This window comes from Peromyscus maniculatus, chromosome 20 (assembly GCF_049852395.1).
Source record: "Peromyscus maniculatus bairdii isolate BWxNUB_F1_BW_parent chromosome 20, HU_Pman_BW_mat_3.1, whole genome shotgun sequence".
Classification (NCBI taxonomy): domain Eukaryota; kingdom Metazoa; phylum Chordata; class Mammalia; order Rodentia; family Cricetidae; genus Peromyscus; species Peromyscus maniculatus.
This window is the reverse complement of record NC_134871.1, coordinates 38579844-38603696: the sequence shown is the minus strand read 5'-3', so window position 1 is coordinate 38603696 and position 23853 is coordinate 38579844. Positions and strand designations below refer to the sequence as shown.

The 23853-nt window shown below is 42.3% G+C and overlaps 1 protein-coding gene across 11 annotated transcripts in view; it reads right to left on the bottom strand.

Annotated features, from left to right (window-relative positions):
- Khdrbs3 (KH RNA binding domain containing, signal transduction associated 3) overlaps positions 1-23853 on the bottom strand; it is a 172200-nt gene that overhangs the window by 55250 nt on the left and 93097 nt on the right. For all 11 annotated transcript variants that reach the window (XR_013046421.1, XR_013046420.1, XR_013046423.1 and 8 more), the window contains exons 5-6: positions 20150-20289; positions 15984-16179 (exon numbers count right to left, since the gene is read on the bottom strand). Coding sequence is in view for 6 of the 11 variants with exons in the window: in XM_042264735.2 (XP_042120669.1) it covers positions 15984-16179; positions 20150-20289 (336 nt within the window). In the remaining 5 variants the exon portion in view is untranslated. The remainder of the gene's footprint in view (positions 1-15983; positions 16180-20149; positions 20290-23853) is intronic.

Sequence of the window (23853 nt, the reverse complement as noted above, 5' to 3'; positions counted from 1 at the left end):
ATAAAACAAATTCTGAGATGATTTTCATTAACAGCAATAACAAAACAGTAACATGAATTCTGACCAACAACTAAGCTAAAAGCCGGCACTAACTAATAACAAGAACATTTCTAATCACTGTTTAAACTTTTCATGTATCATCTAACCTGACTCCAGCACTGCAGTAAACACCATGGATGGAGATCTTGCTATGTCTAATGAGTGGGCTGGCATACAATGGAGTGGGGCAGAGATAATGAACAGCCAAAGAGACCCTTATAACTCATCATGTCAAAGGTAAGCACGAAGGTGAGACAGTCCAGACCAATTGAGACAAGCAAAGGAAGTTTAGTGTGAAGTCAGAGAAAAACTAGTCTTTCCTTTTCAAAGAAAGGTCTTAAAAATTAGTCAAAATGAACTGAAGGTATAAAGCAAGGGAGGAACAGAACTTTTGCATCCGGGGAGGCTGAGAGCTGGAATGAACACTGTAAAACACACAAATAGCAGGATGATGATGAAATGCCAGGAACGTTAACCTGGAGGACCAATTCAGGAATGGGCATCTGGATTTTGAGTGACATGATTGCCTTGTGTTGTAGAAATTCCTATCTGGCAACACTGCAGAATAGAAAGGATGATCTGTAAAGCCTGATGTGCAAGGAAGTCGTTGTGGGGTACTCACAACTTGGAAAACACACGGGCTACAGCTTCTTAAGCAACACGTTAGATGTCTGTAAAAAAGTGTAGTTCAAGTGAAGAGTCCTGACATATATTTAAGATTATAAATGACTAAAATTCAAAATTTTAACTAGAATGCTATACGGTGCGCACTACTTTATTCCTATATAATTTAACATACCATTGAATAGATGAATAAGGCAGCACAGGAAAGATGTTGAGATTTTGGTTGGGTCACACATCTAAGCTACTCAATCTTGTGGGCCTTGAGACAGGAGTGCACTACACTTCACCAGCACAGCCAATACATTAGAACTTTCTTTACACTGGAGATCTTTGTGTTACTTCTCACACTCCCACATTTTCTCTTTTATGACATGTCACTCCTCCAGTGTCTGCCTCACTTCTGTGCCCCCAGTGCAGAAATCCATCCAGTTCACCAGGTGTGTCTCCACTGCCCTTGCTGCCACTAGGCTTTCTAGGCTAAAGTTCAAATGAGTGGCTTCAATTCTGCTCCAAAATTTCAGCCAGGCAAAAACAGTCCACTGTGTCTGTATAATGTCAGCATTTACCCTAATGTGCATAGCTCCATAACAGCCCCCTGTGGATGACTCGCTTCGTACTTCAATTCTATTATGAACTGAGGCTGTCTTAAAGGCTTCCTTCAGACCAGGCACAGCCACACACAACAAGGACTCAATGATGCTCACTGTTCTGCTGGACAGAACACTGGGTAAAAACAAGACAATCTTGTTTGTTTCTCTCACCTCGCCCTGAGCTTTTCTCAGTTTCTTCACAATTCTAGCTATTTCTCAAATAACCAGAAATGCCTTAAGTGGGTGGCAGAAATGTATTTTAAGCCAACTATTGAATTAATCTGGAAGTATCTTAGGAGTCCCTTCATGCTATCTAGAGGCATGCACAGGTCTTCCCTGGACATCCTTGCACTTCTATATTAGTTCTGCTGTAGTACTGTCCAGCTGGAGAATCTGTTTGTATGGCCTCAGTCTCTCTCACACAGCCTCCCTCTGCATTCTGATATGAAGTTTGAGGTCTATCTGGCATTAGTAGGTTCATTAGAACCTGCCGAAGCTTTCAGATCCTTTAGAATCTTCCAACTGGACAAAGCAGGGAATCTGCATTTGGCTCTCTGGTGCATCTTCATCTAAACATTCCCCTAGAAGTACTAGCTAAACTGCAAACCTAGACTTGTGCTTCCTGACTTCTCTGTTTCCTGGCTCATACAGACACAGACCCAGTGGGCACCTGCGTAGGCTCAGGAAGTAGTTCTGCTTCTCACTGGCGGTGCCTCTACTTGTGTTCTCTCCTCTGACACCTTCTTGGATAACAAATGTTAGTTAGCCTGAAAACAGAACTATCATTTTTGAGCTATAATAATTGCTAACTCACATATATTTGGCATCTATAATTATTTCTCTGACTCCTTTCAAGCTTTTCAGTCTAGAGGGTCCCGATGAGTTAGGACCAGTCTCTACTCTTCTCCACTCCCTGATCCCCCTTTCTCTGTACCACCCCTATCTTCACGCACAAGTATCATTATACTTTGTTCTCTTTGGTATCCCACTGCCCTCCCCTACATCACCTAGCTGGTTCCTTTTTTTCTCCCAGTTAGTCATTATGCTAAGCAAAATAAGTCAGATTCAGGAGGACACAAATACAGTATATTTTCTCTTACAGGTGAAAGGTAGATTTAAAATGATATGAGTGTGCATATAAGTTTATCTTTATATGTGTGTGCAGAGGTCAGAGAACTAAAAGGGAGATCATGAACGAGAAGGAGGAAGCCCTGCAAGAAGTGACATAGGGGTGATAACTAAGTGCATGGAGAAGACGGAGCAGGGAGCAAACCAGGGCATGGTCTTATCTCACATAGAGCAGGCAGTGTAGCAGCATCTGTTGAGTGAGTGAACAAAAGAACAAATTCATGACCAGCTCACAGGAAATACAATCAATGTTTCCTTGAGATGAATGCACGCCAAGGCAACATTACAGAAGAGGGCAAGCACAGGACTTATTAAAATGTTGAAAATCTTGATCTCATATTCCATTTATACCATTTTTGGCGAGCACTCAGATTCCTACTCTCTGCCTTGAGCAAATGACCACCTTTGGAAGTCTATTCTATTTCTGAAAGCTAGAATGACGTTATTAAAAACTGGGCAAATGCACACAGAGCTTGCTTTTTCATCAGGCAAACACCTGAGGGTTCTGCTTAGACACAGCTCTGGGACAAGGAACCCCTCGGTGACAAGAGACTGCAGCAAGGGACATATGCTCTGTCTGACACAGGTGGAGATGCTTCCTGTACCACTCCCATGGTGGCACATGTCCAGATAACCAGAACATTACTGCATTAAAGCCATCTTTGAGGACAGAGGAAACAAGCTGGCTCACTAGTTTTATTTCTGTCACAAGTAAAATCAAGCATAAGATTTAAACCTGGGGAAACCATTTTAAATTGAGAGAATTTAAAAGAGTGATTAAAAAAATACTGCTTCAATGTGGCATCCTTTTAAAGGGAGATAATTATATTATGAATACTTCATGTTAACTAGAGTGACAAGTGGCCATTTTGTGATGTGAGGAGTTTCCATACAGATACAATGTGAAAAGCTTCAGCAAATTTAAGGCTTACAATAATTATGTTGAGTTTATAAAACAAATAATAAAGACTTTTAAAAATTCGTTTTAGCTGGGACTTGGGGAAATAATATCCTTGGCAATGGAGCTTCAACAGTGTCTTTAATGACAATGGACATATGAGCTGAGTGGTTTTGTAAGTGAGGACACAGGCTGCAATACTACTAACCCTCAATAAAAGCCTTCCCACATGATCTGCATCAAATATGATATATGCAACCCTGGGATGTCATGGGGAGCCACTCACCTTGTGGCTATAAGAGCCTCACAAGGTTGCTCCACCCAGGCTTTGGGAATGTGACAGCCACATTCCGAATTTACCTGTGGCACTGGGTGTGGTGCATACCCGTGGGGATCTCACTAAATTCTCAGAACCTCAACTTGGTAATCTGCAAAGTGGGAATCAAAACACAGCTCCCACTACTTTCAATGGTGGTGTAAGATTAACCAAGAAAAAGAAGCAGGTGAAAGTGTTTGGCCCAGTACTTTCCCCAAAAGCTGGTTCTGTTTCATTTAAAGCCCTATCCTTTTAACTCTCGAACTACTGAGTCAGAGAAAAATCAAAGCTATCCAAGTATGACTTCTTTAGAAGAAGATAAACTCTGAAAACCTTGCCCAAGATGCAAGGTCTGCATTTCTACTCTGCAAATGCTATGATGTAACTAAAGAACTGAACGCCAAGGTTAACTGTGGCTCTGTACAGATCCCAGTACAGCCTTTAGAGACATGCATGTCAGTCACTAATAGAATGTCTCCCACCCGTGTTGTACCTAATAGAAATAGAAGTACATTGGTTGGGTTTTCTAAGGTACTTAAAACACAGAACAGAGAAATAGTGAGACAGTTAAGCTAGAACTCTTACAAGCAAGGGAAAGATAAAACTGTAAGTAGGAAAAATTTCAATGTTAAACTAGAAATAGTCCAGTGACAGGAAAGAGGGGAAACCATTTCACTGAGTGTGTACTAATGTGGCATCATGCTAAAGCCTCACTGTTGATAACAAGGTCTCACTAGATAGCTCAGGCTGCCCTCATGCTTGTGATCCTCCTGCCTCAGCCTCTCCACTGCAGTTACGTGTATGTACCACTAAGCTGGGTATGCTAACATTTCTCTACTGATTGTGAACACACACGATATGCCCAGAACTGTTGGAAAACTTAGTGAACAGAAACAAATACCTCTGTCACCATGAAGTTGAGACTCTTGCATCAAAGAAGGCAACTGTCTTAGCTCCCATGGGAGAACCACATTCTGGACTGTAATTCAAAGCCTACTAGCTGCTTCACCATGGCATGTGGGAACTTCGATCCTCCCAAGCTCTGATTTATTTAAAGATCCCATCAGCCTCTCTTCTACCCACTCCTTAGGATTTGACACATGTCTATAGCTGCCTCTCTCAAACAGGGTTCCAGACGATGTGATGCCGGATATCCTAAGGTACCAACTAGACGTAAAATCAGCTGCGCTCCTGTGTATCTGGACTGATACTCACCATGGAGCATCTTTGAGACAATTATCACACCGATAATTATATTCTGTGATTTAAAGGATGAAGTGCTGGCTGAGAAAAGGATAGTACCAGAGAAAATAAGCCACAGTACAAGTCTACTGTCCAGATTTGATTTTTCTCTAGGCTGGTGAACGAGTAACTAACTCTTCTCCCCCACATCTTTCTCTTTTGCTTTTTCACTTTTTATGGCTCTAACTGTCCTCCTTTGCTTGCTGTTTTTGTTTCACCTTTTGTACTTACAGGAACATGGCTAGGGAACAGATTCTTGCTAATACCCAGTACTTATTTCTGGCTCTGTCTGCCAGTGTGCACGCAACCTCCCAAGAACAAGAGCTTAATTCCTTTTCCCAGTGCCTGGCACTAAGTGAGCATCTAAGGAATACTTTCGGAATGAATACATGGCTGCCAGAGACGGAGTTCATGGATCAGCTCATTCTTCCAAGTGTGCTCCCATCTGAGTCATGGCTGGCCAAGAGGTATGCCCTGTGATGTGAGTCCTACAGAGACAGGGAAAGGGCTGCTGGCCCACCACAGGGGCTGAGCTGACAGCACCCAGCTCACAGATGTTAGAATTTTCCTTGGGTAGTTTTCAGAGCTCACTGAGAACCCCTCAGATCACTATCCAGTCCTACAGACTGATCACTGAGAACCCCTCAGACACTACCCATTCCTACACCTTGATCACTGAGAATCTCTCAGATCACTACCCAGTTCTACAGACTGATCACTGAGAACCCCTCAGATCACTATCCAGTCCTACAGACTGATCACTGAGAACCCCTCAGATCACTATCCAGTCCTACAGACTGATCACTGAGAACCCCTCAGATCACTACCCAGTCCTACAGATTGATCACTGAGAACCCTCAGATCACTACCGAGTCCTACAGATTGAAGGATGATAGGCTGTTCTGCTTCAGATGGCAATATTAGGTCTATCTGTTAGATTCTCTTAATTCACAAGATGATAAAATCTTTGAACTTTGTATTCAAGAGCAAAGTGAGTCATAAAACAAAAATCCTAAGTACTCAGCTTAGAGACTGGCATTGTGGGGTCTTAGGAGGAAAGAGCACCTAGATCAAGAAATGGAACACCTACAGTTCCTAGAACAACCTTCATGTCGTTTTGCAATTGCTATCCGTTCTCCAAACCACCATCACGATTTTCAACACAACCTGAGAGTTTTAGCTGAGTCTGAGTTTTATGCAAATAGAGTCAGAATAGCTACTATTTGGGGCCATGTTTCTTTCATTCAGTCTTATGTTTGTGGGATTCATTCACACTGCTGTACATAGCAATGACTGGTTTCTCCCCCACGGCTTTAAAATACTGTTCTGTATGATCTGGCTAAAGGTTGTTTAGCTATTCTACCTGGGTGGGCAATCTTCAGATTTTTTTGTTGTTGTTGTTTTTGTTTTTTGTTTTTCAAGACAGAGTTTCTCTGTGTAGTTTTGCGTCTTTCCTGGAACTTGCTTTGTAGACCAGGCTGGCCTCAAACTCACGGAGATCCTCCTGCCTCTGCCTCCCGAGTGCTGGGATTAAAGGTGTGCACACCACCGCCCGGCTTCAGGTTGTTTTTGCCTGTGGGTCTCCCACTGAGCTTCCTGGTGTAGTCCCTTGTGTATTGCTTCCAGGAGCCACTCGGACTTACCATGAGGTCCCGGAGGGGAGCAGGACAGTGCTGTAACCAGTGTAGAAACTTTTTCCAAAGTACATGCACAGATTTGTACTCCCACAGCAGTGAAGGTGCACGCCTGCCATGCTGAATCCCAGCTAAACCCTGAAACCGTCTTTTCCCTGTTTGTCACTGGTTGGTATGACTTGTATTGGTGTTCTTCCTGAAAGATGAGGCTCCACTGGTAAACGTAACTGGACTTCTGAGTCAATAACAACAAAAGTACTTAGGTGTTGCATCTTAAGTGGCAGACACAACCCTGAGTCTTTTCCACATGACAACCTAACTAATCTTCACAGCGTCCCCAGGTGATAAATGCTACTATTTCTATTTGTAGATGAGGGACTGAGGCAGGAGGTATGAATCCAGCTGGCTGGGTTTCCTGCTTTGCCACCCTGTCTACTCCTGAGCCTTTCATGAGCTATCACCAGATTGGGGATGTAGTTACATTTTAATTTTTCAAATATTCACATTCAAGTGCAATAGCTCTGAAGTATCTTTTGCCTACATCCTGTTGTGTACCTGACATTCTATCTATCTAAAAATAAACTACATAGCATAAAAACACTTCTAGGAGGATAAAGATGGTGACAAACCTCAACAGTGACACACTGCCACCAAACTCCTACTAGTCTGTGGTACACGCCCCTCTCTGTGTTTGGGAGTTTCCAGGGAATCCCTTGCGGCTACCTCAGGCTACCCCATCTCAGTGCTACCAGTTCCCTTCCTGAGGGTAATGCTACTTCCTCTAGAAACCTCCTGTCTTTGGTCCTCTCTCTCTATTCTTTGCACACAAGTTAGTTATGAATATTGTTATCTGGAAAGTCAACTGTGTTCTGTCTCTGTATCAAGAAATCAAACACTGAGTCTTTCCTAAATACTGAGCCCTGATGATAAAAAAGGGGCCATAGTGTCTACCATCAATAATACGTCTACACAAGAGACTGAGCACCCAAAGGAAGCAGGATTGTAAGCAGATAAAGATGAGGATAGCATATGCCGGAGGACACCAGGCACACTACCGGCCAATCTGACACTAACAGAAAGAAGGGTTGGTCGCAACTGAAAGCAGCTACGAAGGAGATAAAAGAAAAGCTGTCTGCCCTACCCATCTTGCCTAGACTCATATGTTTAACGTGTGGAATTATTTTATATAATTTTCCATTCCTAAAATAAGTCAGCCACTCCAGCAGTTTAGGAAAAGGATTACCTTGTGAGGCTCCTGACAGATATTTCAAGCAAACTGCATATTGTTGCTCTTCACTCTTATTTCTGGTATAGTAAATTTAAGAAATTATAGAACATTTGTGCTTTTTGTCTAAATAAAGGTGTCCCTGGACTTTTTAAACCATGGTTTTAAAAATGTATCTTCATAAATAATCTTATCGAAATCTGCACTGTTTTAATTAAAATGTTCACTTAATTGAAGCAGTTAGGGATCAACATCACATCAACATTGCGTCAGCAGTGGCTGTGCTGGGGAACTGAGCTGCCAGCAAAGCCCTCTTCCGCACAAGATTCTAAAAATCTGTCAGGATCAAAACTGCAGGTAAAGCCACGGGTATTGGCATACTCCTTCAATCCCAGCACTCAGGAGGCAGAGAAGAGCAGATCTCTGAGTTCAAGGCCAGCCTGGTCTACATAGTAAGACCCTGTCTCACAAACAAACAAACAAACAATGAAACAAAACATCGACAACAAAATAAAACAACAACAAAAACCCAAAGCCGCCAGGTAAGCCTGAATGCGAGCATTCTTCCTTTTTGACTCTGCACACAGAAACTATGCCAAGGAGTGACAGCAACCTTCAAACACATGCCTGGCTTTCCCTAATGGCCTCCCTGATGTTCCTGCAGTGGGATTTCAAAAGAGAATTTGCACAATGGAGGAAGTGGTAAAGTGCTCCCAAGTGACAGGTGAGAATATCATTTTTCTTCAAATTGGCTTCCATCTAGAACAGCCTTAATGGGCTATACAGCAAGAGAACAGGGCAAGTGGAGTGTCTGCTAAAAGAACCTGGGGTCTGGGCCTCTGTTTCTACTCAAAAGCATCCCCGACTCTTCAAATAGGTTTGAGCCACAGCTGACATCCTGTGAGGAAATACTCCCCTGAAGTGGCGAGGCAAGGCTTACCTAATACACCAGGCTTCACTGTCACCAAGTAAATGGCGGCCGCCTTTTCTCTTATTCAAAGCAGTTCAGAGCACAATGATTCACTAATCTGAATCAGTGACAAGGGCGTACTGCTCTACAGTACTGTGGTCATTCACAAATGAAGTAACTTCAGGTACCACCAACCCATTCATCTAAATACAACAAACGAGTGAAGAAGTCTTCCTGCCCCCCCCCCCCAACCAATAATGACTTTACACAAGATCAGTATCATCTCTAGCAAGTGAGCGGGCCAGAGGGCAGCTGCTGGGACAAAAGGTGCACAGCCATTTACGCCTCAATGGACACGTGACGATTTTGCCTCTGGCTCTGGTTTTTGTAGTCTTTTGCTCATTTTTTTTTTTTTATTTCTTTCAGCCTATAGCATTATGTAAGTGAGAATAATGGAAACAAAAGCTTTAGTTCAGGCACCAGAGAATTGGACCCCAATCCTAGCTCATTCCCTTTTAGCTCTTGGTAGTCACTGTGGCCTTGGCTGGATGCTGATCTGAGGCTTGGTGAGCACTGTTCTCTCTTTCCAGATGAGGCACAGGCAGAAGTGCTCTCTGAGTTGCACACACAACCGTGCAGGTGAAACTAACAACAGCATGCTCACTGCTCACTCAAATCCCTGTGGAGCACTCAGATGCCTGTGGGCTAACTCCTGGGGATCTGAAAGGAAGGTACAGGGGTTAGGATCCTTCGCTGACTCTTTATAGAGCACAACCTCCCCTTGGCATTTACCAAGTAGGCAAGCCGACACCATACAAGGCAATTTCAGGACCGTCTCCTACTCTGTTTAATAAGCACGCTAAAGCTGGATAATAGAAACACACCCAAGACCTGCTGAAGGAAAGACCTTCATTATTCTTACCAACTTGTAGGGCTACAGTCAGAATGTCCCCCAAGCTGAGGCAGGAGATTCATGTCTCAGCTCAGCGTTACACATGGAAAGATGGTACTTTATTAAGACAGCAGGAGATACTACCTAGGTGTCAAAGCTCAATCAATCATAATTAAATAAGTCAGAGAATAAGAATAATATGATAGCCTTTCAAAGACAAGTTTATGCATCATGAAGGAGAACAAGTGCATATTTTCAGTTAGTTTGACTTTTGAAAGCCATTTCTGGGGCCAGCAAGATGGCTGTGAGAAAAGCACTCACTGCCAAGCTTGACAACCTAAGCTTGGATCCACACAGTGCAAGGAGAGAACCGCCTCCTGCAAACTGTCCTCTGACCTGCTGACACACACAACTGTACATGGACACAGACAAACTAAACAATTTTTTCAAAACTATTTGAATGCTCCAAACACCCAAGCCACTCAGTTTTAGTTGCTTCTACCATCACTAAAGTATTTATTTTTTATATTGTCACTTTCTCTTCAAAATCAGAATTTCTACTTGATGACATTAGTTTCTTATTCTTGACTTGTTAAAGGAAGTTAGGTTAATAGAAAAATGCTCCATTATGGAATCCTCAAGCTGGGCCAAGCTACACACATGCAGACTGGCTGCAGATCTGCCAGCTACAGTTCATCATCAGCATCTGCGGACTGAGAAGCACCTCATTCCCAGAAAGGCTAAATAGCACAGATAAGACCAAAACAGATGTGCATCCTAAAGGACAGTGAAAAGCCCCTTACCCTCTTGGAATAACAGATTCCTCATTAAATGGCACTAGTATTCAATATTTCTTAGCTCACCGAGTGAACCATCTAATGTTTGCTAAAACTGGCTTAAGATACCCAATTTCACTTCATTAGGAAGGTGGTTAAATATGTGAATACATGGCCACAACTTGACAACATAGTAATGGCCAAGGTAGCCACATCCTATACCCTTAGGTGACATCTACAACTGTCAGGCCCTGTGAAAGACTCCTGCAAATGGAGATAAAATCAAGGGAAGAAAGAAACTCACAGTCTAAGGAAAACAAACCCAAGAAAGAGCAGAGGGAGTGAAATGCTAAGTGGCTGAGGATTCACAGCAATTGAAACATGAACTTGGGAGCCCACTGTTCTGGAAGAAACTCTAAGTAAGAATGCAGTGGTTCTCAACCACCCTAACACTGTGCCCCTTTAATACAGCTCCTCATGTTGTGGTGACCCCCAATCCTAAAACTATTTCGTTGCTATTTCATAACTGTAATTTTGCTACTGTTATGAATTATCATGTATATATCTGACATGCAGGATATTCGATATGCTACCCCCAAAGGGGTCACAACCTACAGGCTGAGAACCACCACACCATAGGATACATAAATTAGATTCTCAGTTACGTAATTATTTGGGTATGGGTATACGAAATAAGTTGGTGTCATTGGGAGAAAGGAACTTCTTGCTCTCCAGAAAAAGAGATGTGGGGTTACTGTAATTATGGCTAATTTTGCAACCCTAAAGTAGAGAGCAAGGCCCTGACACAAAGCCCTTGATGATTAAAAACACATTCATCATCTGTTTTCTGCAGTTTGGAAAAAAAATAGAGATAGTGAACTACTTTGCTCTCCTGGATTATTTGTTAAAGAAAAGTCTAATCAAGGGGAGGCTTTGGGTTGACCATGGCTAGCCAGCTCTACCCATGGCTCCTGCATGTGTCACCCAGGCTCTCAGGAACGGTAATCCCAGTCACACATACATCCAGCGAACATTCTTCTGGTTGACTGAGTCAAAGAATCCTTTGTGATTGAAACTATTGATGAAAGCACTGGACTCGGAGGCATTACCAGAGGATGCAATTCCCCACTCACCGAGGGAAAAATCCATCCACTTTCAACAGGACAGTGCTATACATCCTCAGCTTTCCCTATTCCTCAACTGAGTTCATTAGATAGCAAAACCAATGATAACACGCCCATTAATTGTGTCTTTCTTATGCCTTTCTTATGTATGAGAATGCTTTTCTATTTTAGGATACTATGAAGAAGAAGAAGATGGACTGTCTCAAGCATGCAGACAGGCTTTCTCAACAAAGCATCAAGCATGCCAGGATTTAAAACAAACAAATACACACACAACAGGATGCTTCCTCTGGGCTTGGTTTAAATAAGCAATTGTATGATACTCTGCCCCCATATTTACTCTAGAAATAATCACTTCAAACAGTAAGTATTAAATCGATTTTTAAAAAGTAAACAGGGCTGGTTAAATATAATCAAACAAGGGTTATGGAAATAAAATTTTTGTCACTGAATATTTGTTAAGGACTTTTAAAATTCTTATTCATTGTAGTGCCAGGAATCAAATCCAAGGCAACATGCATGCTATGCAAAGAAACTAAGTCTCCAGCCCTAAGGACACCTTTAGAATTTATATTTCTGAATTGTAGAAGGACACTTCTCAGAGATAGGAATAGTCTGATGTCCTTAAACAGTGAAAAGGCTGTTTTTTATTTACTTATTTTAAGTTATTGGTTTGTTTTCATCCTTATCACCATCCATTCTTCCTAGTAGTTCTCCATTTTCATTTACCAACTTAGGGTGTCATAAAACAGGTAAGAACCGAATAGAAAGGAATGGAACCCGCATTTAATCAAGTCAGTGGTAACCTCCATAAAGGAACGTTACCTTGTTCAGTAGGGCTGTTTAGCTAGGAAATTCTTAAACAGTGTGCCAGAAACTGCCAATGGCTAAAGAAAAACTAACCAGGACAGGGTTTCTCTTCATGAAAGCTAGTGATCTCTGAGGCAGGTAAATACAGATGCTTGTACTGCACAGCTCAATGCAAACTCCCGAGACACAGCAGGATGCTGCCACTGGCAACTTTCTAAAACTTGGCCTTCTTCAACACAGGCATCCTCCCACGCCCATCCATTTAGTCGGCACTGACTAAGGTATAGGCCGGTGTCAGCCGGACATGGCATCACCAGGGGCTGGAAATGAGAAAGTGAGTAGAGAAGGGGGGAGCCCTTCCCCTCAGAGTTTAGAATCTGATCTCTGGCTACTCCACTTCAAGGGAACAGTTCAGCTGTCCCAAGAAGACAAGTCTTTCCACTTGCTCTAAGATGAACAACTACTTTTTGTATTATTCAAGGCCCTCAGATCTGAAATTCAGTATTTTGTAGTGTGCCTATCCTATTGAAAAAAGAAAGAAAGAAAATGATGAAGAATAGGGGCAGTTTCTTTCTTTTCTTTTTTCTTTTTCTTTTTTTTTTTGTCTTTTTTTTTTTTGTAATACACCTTGCACATACAATGATGAACGCTAAACACTGACTAGCCATCAGGATTTCAAACTGTTAAGATGTCTAGACATGCGACAGAGACTACCAAACTGTATTCCTGTGACTAGGAGAGGGACATTTTCAGTTGCGTCAAGAGAGCAGCTGGATGCGGTTAGGAGTGAACAGTTGAGAAACTGCTAATGGTGAGCTACGAGAAGAGAGGGGAAGAGGCCTTCTCTCCTTCCTGCACCAGTCAACAGCGATGTCCGAGTTACAGTATACAGCCGCCGCCGCCGAGCCTTTTTACATTAACTGTGTCAAGGGATTACAAAAAGCTAGGCTAAGTGGGGAAAATCCTTCAGCTTGGCTATTAATCTGAAAAGGTATTTCAATGACTAACAGATGTGAAATTAAGTGATCACATTTGTAGTCTGAACTCTTCACAGTAGGAGTCGCTTGGGGAAGGTGTGTACCAATGACAGTGTTCTGTTTCCTGCATCCTGCTATTACTCCTACAGTGGCCTGGAAAGCCTGCATACACAGAGTTGGAGTTGATGCCTTCCTGGCAAATGAAAGCAATATGGAAAGTGGCCGTCAGTAAGCTGAACGCAACACTAGGGTGTGGGTACAGTCCAAACAGCACTGGCCCCATGTGCAAATCACAGCTTTAAGAGCCTTGAAGAGAGCCAGGTGTGAGTGTGGGGCACAATAAATAATGAAGTATTCTTTTTCCTTCAGAATGCTCCAATCTTTGCTCCTGAAAATGAATCAAGGAATATTTTGCAGGACTGCCATGGCAGTTGAGACCCAACAGAGTAAATTCATTCTGCACAATATTTATCTGTCAATTCACTAATTTGATTGGTTCGATTATTTTCTCATTATCAAAAATTGAACAAAATTCAGAGCCATAGGCAACCAACACCCCTTCCCCCGCCCCACCCCTTGCATTTGAACCAAAAATAAGGATCCATTTGTTTTTATTTTCCTCCACTGGGCAAGAACTGAATTTATTCAACTAATTTTTAGGCTCATCAGCATACACACGCCGAGACAGAGAATGTGGATGTGGCTCACACAGAAGGCTCTCAAGCAGTCCTTATTGACTGTAAGATAAATGAGGATATGGAAAGGTGACAGTAACTTTCTAAACATGTGGGTATGAAACCAGCAAATGTTAACTTGCCTAACTCATTCCAAATGGATGATGAAATAAATTCCTGTGGTGATATATTTGTAAACTAAGAAATAAAGTTTGCCTGAAGATCAGAGGACAGAGCCAGCCACAGAGTTAGCCACAGAGGTCAGGCAGTCATGGCACACACCTTTAATCCTTACACTCACGAGGCAGAATCAGAGATCCCTCTGTATTTCTGTGAGTTCAAGGCCACATTGGCCAAACAAGATTAATACAGTCTAAAGAGAAAAGAGTCAGGCAGTGGTGGCACACATCATTAACTCCAGCACTTGGGATCACACACCTTTAATGCCAGCACTAGGAAGGTTGAGACAGGAGTGATATGGCTGGGCAGAGAAAGGAATATGAGGCATGAGGAGACAGGAACTGGCTCTTTCAGGCTGAGGAGCTGATGAGGTAAGGGGCGTTGGTTGTGGCTTGTTCTACTTCTCTGATCTTTCAGCTTTCACCCTAATTATCTGGCTCCAGGTTTTTATTACAAAACCATCAGGACTCATACAACAAATTCCATGGTCCAATTTCCCACAACCCCCGGCTAGCAATTTTGAGACCATGATTCAGCCACGTTGGACTAAGAGCAGCCAAGGTTAGCCAGGGGGGAATAAAGTGACTCGTGGCATGTACCTACAAGGACTTCAAGAGCACTCCTTCTCTTTGTTGTCCCTACTCCTTTAAGAAGAGTCAGCATCTGTGGAAGAACTCCAGGCACGGCCATCACTGTCAGTTTCACAAGAACATAACAAAACAGGAAAACAAGCTATTTTAAGGGACGAGGAAAGAGAAAAGGGCCACATCCTTCCACAACGGCACAGCAGGAACAGAGACTCCGCTATGGGATGATGGCACTGCTGAGTATAAATCACAGGGCTCTCTGCTAAGTCAGAGGAGCCAAACAAACACTGCTCATGGTCCTACCACGTTTAGTGTAGGTGGGAAAAGTATGGTAACAACAGCTGTAATGCTCAAGAGCTCAGCAGCTCGGGAACTGCCCCCAGGAGTTCCTACAGCAATAGCTGACCGACACAGAAGCAGAAAAAGGAGACAGATGATATGGCAAGAGCAGTGTGGGCCAAACCCAAGGCATGAGCCTAGTCTAAAGCCTAAGAAGACAGCATTCATGGAATTTCAGTGAAGTTCAGCATGTGCAAGTCCAAACAGCTACAGATGAAACAAAAGAGGATTTTAGTGACTCTGGGGTAACTGTAACCTTCTAGAAACTGTGCAAAGAGGTACTCAGTATCTCCGTAAATCAGGAGAGTAAGAGCCATTAGTGCTGGTATCTTATCCCTGTCACTACTGCCTCTGACAACTATCTGTGGCCCCCTCAGTACCCATGGTCACTGGCAGGAACCATCCATCTACTGACTTCTCAGTTTCTCCATCTGTGATAAGCCAGGAAGCTATACCAAGAATCCCAAGGGTTGGTGTTCTAAATTAGGTCCTTCCCTTCTGTCCGACTTCTACAGTTGTATTTCCTCCTCTTACCTTACCTACAAACACTATCTGAGAATTAATAAATTGAAGGAAAACTAACTGATGCAAAAACGTAGAATTTTAATTTTGTTGACTGAAAAGAACTTCCACTACAAATCTGTACTTTACTAAACAGATTAAACTAAAGTGACACATGTAAAGGCGACACTATTTTGGTATACTTAGGCAATCACTTTTCAAGTGACTGACTTAGTCAGAGGTAACCTGAAATGGCATATGAAAGAATGCTCTAGTCAACTCATGGAAGAGCTTATCAGCAATCTCCTCTACCCTGTCTTGCATTCCCCACAGATGAATTCTGCCTTAGTTTCAAGCTGCCTGGCAAAATCGAGCATATGCTTTTGAATTTCTATGCTAAGCGACTTTCATGTTCACTAACTATTTGCTAAGCTGAGGAGGGGAACCAGAGAACATGACCATGACACAATATCTGAACTGGATCAATTTGATCACCAAGGCTGCCACCTTTACTTACATACTCTCCATAGGTCTCCTGTGTTGGGGGTGGCGGTGGAGGTCTGTATCCAGTTGGGGGGACACCTCTTGCTCTGGGAGTGAGAAGTCCTCTTCCCCGGCTCACTGGCCCTCGGGTGGAAAGGACTCCTCGAGGAGTCGGTGTCCCACGTGGTACCCCAACTGCGACAGGCCTGGCTGTGACTCCTCCTCTTCCCCTGTAAGCAAGAGAGTCAAATTAGCAGGATCTGTCATATTTTCTAACGTGTTATTCTTCACACACATTGATATCTCAGACAAATCACTGTTCCATACTCCTGTAAAATGTAATGAGGACAACACAGACAAATAAATCACAGCAAACAAACATGTCTCTGGGCAGCTAGCACATTACAATGTGGGAATATCCAAGGCAGACTTAATTTCTTCACTGTAGTCACAGTGGGAAGTTCTGACCTCTGGGAGGCCATGTGAATGATGCCATTCCAGAATGACAGCAAGTGTGATTCCAATGCCTGAGTGGGCCCGATCTTGTTCATCTATGGACAAGAAATCTGAGACTTGGAGAGATCTTAAAATTGCCTGCAAACATGCAGAGCAAAGACGGGATTCAAAATGTATGTCACAGATCCACCCGCCACCCACACACAATAGGCTTAAAGGAACAGAAGCAGGCATCCATGAGGGGTCTGCAACTTCTAGGTCAGCCCTCCACAGCAACCTGCAAATGTGAAGTAAAAGCCTGAAAAACTAAGATGTGCTGCCTGGAGCGCACACTCCCCGTCCATCTGTGCTGCTCTCCAAGTCTCTCCTCTGGGGTCTCCTGGATCACAGCTGGGGTCAGGCAGCACACAGGAAAACTATGGGTAAAGAATAAGCTTAGTTCTTTTCTTTGCAATGAAAATGGAAAACTTTTATTACAATGTTATTACTGGGTGATTTAACTTCAGATCCTTATCCTGAAGTGGTAATGGTGAGGTAATGCTCGAAGATTCTAGAAACCAATCTGTTCTACTCTGAGATTCCAAGTAGATCCACAAGGCACACACCCTGGAAACTTACTCATGCAATTAGGTAAGAAATAATGTGAACAAGAGAGAGTTTTAGGTGGTCACTGCTAAGAGATTACCAATATGCCTTCTACTAGGGACATGGGGGCTTTTTTGAATTTACCATGCTAATGGGGAATAAACAAGGAAGATATAGATATGATAAATTCAGTTTGATAGACAAAAGTAACTAAGACACCATGATAAGAACCAGTGTCTGGGGAAGCTACCCAAAGATCCTGTAATACCACTAAAATTGTACTGCAGCACAGGAAGTTTTTAAAAAACGGTTTGTAGCTTTTGGAACATGGTCTCACAATTAGCCCTGGCTGGCATAGAACCTACTATATAGACCAGCCTGGTTTCCTGATCTCATGCAAGACTTGATAGTGCTAGGCACGAGGGACCGTGCACTCTGTAGCTTTGTATCGTGACTTCTCTCACGTTTACACGTTGTGTATCCAGTACCCAGGCTTTCCTCATCACTTGCCATCAAGGAAACTCAAGATAAATTTGAGTCTCAACATCAACAGGGAATAGCTTTAACTAATCATGTTTCACATGTGCAGAGGAAAGGACTTCTCCAACTATTATATTCGAGAATAAAGAAAGCATCTCTCTTGCTTACCTCTTGGTAACATTTCCACCTTTATGGAAAGGGCCCCAAATTATAATTATAATTATAAATTTAAGGAATACTAAGTTTTCACACACTGACACTGGGCATGCTCCATCATGAAACTCTCCAGTCAGTGGAGACCCATTTGGAGCTACTATTTGACCATGCGATATGTAAAAGCTATTAGGTAACATGATTAATTTGGTTATATACTTGTACACATATAATAAATACCAGAACATGTGCTTTTGTGTAGTAAATTTACTTGCATAAGGTTATGTATCTGTCATTGAAATGAACATTTATAGACTTATATTCCAATATGGTGATACCTATTTCTGTATCCACAGGTGGTCAGGCATTACTAAATGATGGCTAGTCGCAGGAATTCATTAGATGTGGTCCATGTACACTTGCAAAAACTATAGAGAACAGAACTTTCTACACACTTAGTGTACACTGCTGTGTACGTTCTGCTTTTACAGGACAGGTAGCACAATAGCTTGTTTATATCACTGTTACCATGGTTATCACATCACTAGGCTATAGGAATTTGTTTTAGCTGCATTATAATCTATCCAATCTCACATGTTGCAGGACAGCATCTAGCTACCTATATCACTAAAAGAAAGCCTGACAGCACAGGAATGTCCATTCTGGGAGGCTGTTTCTTGTCTGTCCATATATTTCAGTCCACAAAGGGAAGTCTATATCTGCAAGAGTGTAACACTCAGCCCAAAACACAAGACCTGTCCCCATACATGGCAACAGATAGCAGAAAGTGGTAATGTACAGACATGACAAGTTGGAAGACTTTCAAAAATATCTATTGAACATTCTGTTTTACATGTTTGGGGAAACATGTAAGCTGCCATCACATGAAGATAAAACTAGCATAGCAAGCGTGGTAGGCTGAATAATGTCATGCCAACCACTATTCTGCTGTCTCGATCATGAGAACCTCTGCAGGTCATGTTAATTATGTGAAAAGGGCTGATAGAGTCCTCAGATGGAATGATGACATCAGATCACCTAAGCAGGCCGTCCATACAGTTGTACACCCTTTACAAGAGGGAGAGGGAGGAGGGAGAGACTGTGTGAAGATGGATGGAGGGATGAGTGATGGGCCACAGATCATAAAACCCTGCAGTCACCAGGAACAGCAGCGACAAGGAAAGGATTTACTCCTTGCCAAAAACCCCACCCTTGGCTTAATGACACTGAATTTGGACATCTGGCTTCTGTTTCTGTGAGAAACAAAAACTAAAACAAGAAAATTCTACCTAAAAGATGCCAGATTTGTGGCAATTAGCCATGGCAGCTATAAGTAATTACTTCAAACAAGACAAAAAGTGGAAATGAACATTCCCATTTACTGAGTATCCACACAGTGACTCACAAACTTATCCACAGCAACCCTCAGCTCGTTCTTTTTTTCCTGGAGAAACCGAGGTGCCTATGCCCAAGCCTGGCCTATAACACAGTAGCACAAATGGCTACTGGCCAGCACACTCAAAGGAAGTAACTTTCACTCCTGAAATAAACTTAGAGATATAAAATGAATGCTATTTTAAATTCCATCACATAGTGTATCTGAAAAATAAATGTCTACATAGTTACCAGCTTAACAGAAAAGTTGGAATTAGTAGCTGGGGCTGGTGGTGTAGGCTGTCATCCCAGAACTCAGGTGACACAGGAAATCACTGTTTCCAAAAACACCTTCATAACAAAAAGTTTTATCTCTTTTCTCCCCTGATTTTTGTTTTGTTTTGTTTTGTTTTGGTTTGGTTTTTCAAGACAGGGTTTCTATGTGTAGTTTTGGTACCCATCCTGGATTTCGCTTTGTAGACTAGGCTGGCCTCAAACTCACAGAGATCTGCCTGGCTCTGCCTCCTGAGCGCTGGGATTAAAGGTGTGCACCACCACCACCACCACCACCACCACCCGGCTTCTCCCCTGATTTTAAGACAGCCATCTCAGATTTTTTTGATTTCCTTGAATCATTTTTCCCCCTATTATAAACTAACCATCTGTTCAGAGGTAGAAATAAAAACTCTGTGTCCACATGCTAGCTCAGTAGTTTTCAGCAGCCCCAGGTCGTGGAGAGTGGACACAAAGGCAGAGGCATTCACAGGGCCTCTCGGGGCCTGACACTATGCTCAGCACTGGTGGGGAGCAGGATAGTATGGAGCAGGATAGTATGGAGCAGTCAGTACATGCTCTCATGGTACCAATGCTACATACTGACTTAAAAACAAGCTCCCTCTCAGGGAATTGTAGAATCCGTGCTGGGAAGAATAACAGCATGCCAACAACTACCAGGTAGGAAGTAGTACAGGATGTATGTAAGCACAGGTTCAACTTGCTCACACCAAAGTCAGTCTCCTGACCATGACATCACAATGTCTGAATGCAGTTTTGGACAGATATACTGACACCTATTTCCATCTATTAATAACAACAATGTTCAAACTGTTGCCATGGCAAGCCAACCTAAAACAAAAAAGTAATTATACCAACCTGGTTATTGCTGGTGTTGTTACACCTCTTGTACGCAAAGTGGATTTCCCTCGAACCACAGGGACATCCGCATTTTCTGAACCTCCATTCAAATATGTTAATTCCTGGAGCTGTGCTTGCCTGATTTCATCATTATAATCCTGCACAGGAAAGATATTGAAAATATAAAAGCACTTAGAATATAAAGCAAGCATTTTTTTAAAGAAAATGAGGTCAGGAAAGCAGTTAAAATACAAATTTATTGAAATAAAATGAATTTTTAAAATAGAAAACCACAGGTTTTTGGCCCCCTGACTAAAATAATAGGTAAGCCAATGTCTCTCCCTTTCTTATACATAATTTCCAGTTGAGATATATGTAATGATACAAGGCCACATAGCTGTAACTTGGACATTGCTAATCACAGCTCCATTCACTCATTAACTACTGAGTATCTATATATCATCGAGTAACAGAAAAGCCCAAGGGAGCTGGTCACAGCACATCCATGTCACGCAAAGAGCAATGAACATATGCATACACGCATGCTTAACTTTTTTCACACTTATAAACTCCAGGATCCCTGCCTAAGGAATAGTCCCACACACACAGTAGGTGGGTCTTCCCACCTCAGCGAACTAAGATTATGACAATAATCCTAGCACAGACATGTTCAGAAGCCCATATCAGAGGAAGTTCTAAATGATCCCTAACCATTATGCGGCACAAACAAGGAAATTCCAGATTTATATTCTGATTAAGTAATCTGATTCCTGCAGATTTGTATTTTTTTCACAAGCCAGCAATGTCCACACATTAAACTCTGAAACTGAGACTCCATCCTGCTTTCTTCCTCTCTGTGACCCTCCACAATTCCATTTGGTAATCAACAAAGATACAGAGTAAATAGATTAAACTGTTTCATCACAGCTTTGTAATAGTTACAAAGAGGAAAGTCTAACTTAGCTGTCTAGCAGCCAAAGGATCTTCTTTACAGGAGGGCCCATCTGAGGAAGAGAGACCACGTGATCAGAGGGGTGGCTCAAAGTTCCACACAGAAGGAGATAAAAAAAAGACTCAGAGTATTTAATTCCAGTAAACAGAGACACTAGCTAAGCAAATGGGGCCATTGAGTTCAAGACCAGCCTAGATTATACTACACGGTGAGTTCCAAGACAGCCTGGAACACAAGTAAGAGTATCACAAAAATGAATAAATAAATAATAAACAAAAAAGGCACAATATGGACAAATTATAAAGACAATAAGGGGTCTTAAACAGAAAGCAAAAACCAAATCATGTAAAGCCATGTGTCACTTTAAAGGTAACTTTAAAGAATTAGACTGAGACAATTTAGCAATTTTTAGGGATTAAACAACACATTTAGGTTAATGTTCTGGAGAGGACAAAACAAACTTTCACACTGTAAAGGAGGCAGAAGAATGAGAAAGCTCCAGGGTGTCACCTGAGTGCAGCCACACGAAGTCTGTGTTGCTTTATAGTCTCACAGCCCAGGGGGAAGTCTGGGGACTGGCTAACAGGAAGGCCACCCTTTGACCAGATGGGATGGAGGGAGAAGGTGGACACGGGATTCAATTCAGCGAGATAAAGAGTGAAAGACAATTAAAAGCCAAAGTGAAGGAAGGAGCATCTCCTGATATTCGGCTACAGAAAGGCACTCACATGTTATAGGATATTATTTTAAGGTGTGTTACTTTTGTTCATGCTGCATTTGTTTAACTCTATGAGGCTGTGTTACTGTGCCTGCCTAAAACACCTGATGATCTAATAAGAAGCCGAACAGCCAGTAGTGAGGCAGGGGGAAGGGTAGGCAGGGCTGGAAGGCAGAGAGGATGAATAGAAGGAGAAACCTGAGAGGAGGAGGAGCAAGAGAAGGAGGAGGACTCTGGGGGCCAGCTACACAGCTGCACAGCAAGCCACGGAGTAGGAGTAAGGTTTACAGAAGAGAACAGGAAAAGCCCAGAGGCAAAAGGTAGTCGGGATAAGTTAAGAAAAGCTGGCAAGCAGCAAGCCAAGCTAAGGCTGGGCGTTCATAATTGAAAAAAGAGCAGAAACAACCAACCACACTCACTGACACAAGGTTTCACATGTTCAGAGGCACCAGGGGGACTTCCAACTGGAAAACTATGAGCACACGTCAGTGTGGACAGGGAATTGAGGTGTGTCCTGACGTATTTATAACCTGAATTAAAAATCGGAAACAAACAGTGCATTTACAACTAAAACCATGTCTTCCTGGCTTTCCCTAAGTATCAAGCAAAAAAAAAAAAAAAAAACCTGGCAGGTACTGTGGAATAAGAGGAATCCCTTGAGCACTGTCAAGAAGAGAGCTGCAACAGACCCTCGGAAGGAAGGGGCACACTGGGAATGGAAACCACTGCTGCTGGCTGACGGGAGGGCTACACACACAGGTCCTCTCCCAGGCCTACCTGTGCCCCACTGCGGTCATCTGCATCTTCCCATTGTTCTGAACCATCTAAAATAAGACGGCTAATACCTTATCAGCCATTTTATCAGCTAAAAACGTGTGAAGGTTAATAAACAATTTGCAAAGCACATTCTAAATAAAATGTGCTAGAAAGATGCTAATACTTGCCCTGTGGAAAGTTGTTGGGAGGTGTGATAGTTGTAGATGGCTAAAAATAGATTTGATTAAAAGATCGTGGCTGAAGTACTGTTTAGACATCAGTAAAAGTCTGGAAAAATCAAGTTAAAATCTTACTGCCCTAAGAAAGATGAGATGTTTATAGTACAGGCCACTTTAAATATCAGCTTTGCAAAACTATTTGAAAATACACAGATACTAAATGACTGGGTGTATGGCCATGTGTTAAGGCAATTTAGGAAAGATTTAGTTCGTTTACACTTGTAATGTCAGATGGGCAGGTGTGATGCATCCTAGGTACCACTAAGCCATCCATGATGGTTTGACTCACAACTCCCCAGGAGAAAAATAAAACTATTGAAACATCTACACTTTTATCAACAGTTAGAATTGGAAAGGGGATTAGAATTATAGCCCCCCCCTCTCTGTCTCTCTCTGTCTGTTTCTCTCTCTCTCCCCACACACACATCTCTCCCCACCACCACTCTGTGTGTGTGTGTGTGTGTATGCACATGCATGTGCACTCATATGTGTACATGACTTTTCTACCTAGTGAATTTAGTCTGTTATGTGAACCTGGAGAATGTGGGAAAAGTTTTTAAGTAACTCATTAAAAGCAATGCTAAAGCACTGACTGGTGGGCTGCCTCAGAGGATAAACTCAGGAATGATGACCTGAGTTCAATCTCTGGTACCCCAACATGGCGGAAGGAGAGAACTGACTCTTGCAAGTTGTCCTATGACATTCACAAGCTAAAGCGTGCACACGCACACTTTAAAAAAGAAAAAGAAAAATCGTAACAGTAAAAAGTAACATTGGAATTCAGTGTCTCCTCTGACAAAAAAATACTATTCATAATTATTTGCTAAAATACCACAGTATTTATGTTCAAGGTTTTCCTGGGATCAGTGCTGACACTGTAACTATAAAAAATAACTTTAACTCTCATTATTTGAAGACCAGCTAAATAAACTCTGGAATGTGCACAAAATATTACGCAGATACAAAAAAATAGCATCATGAAACTTCACATATGCTCACAGGAACAAGTGTACAAAATCACATGAGTTTTAAGAAACAAAAAATAATGAGAGAGATG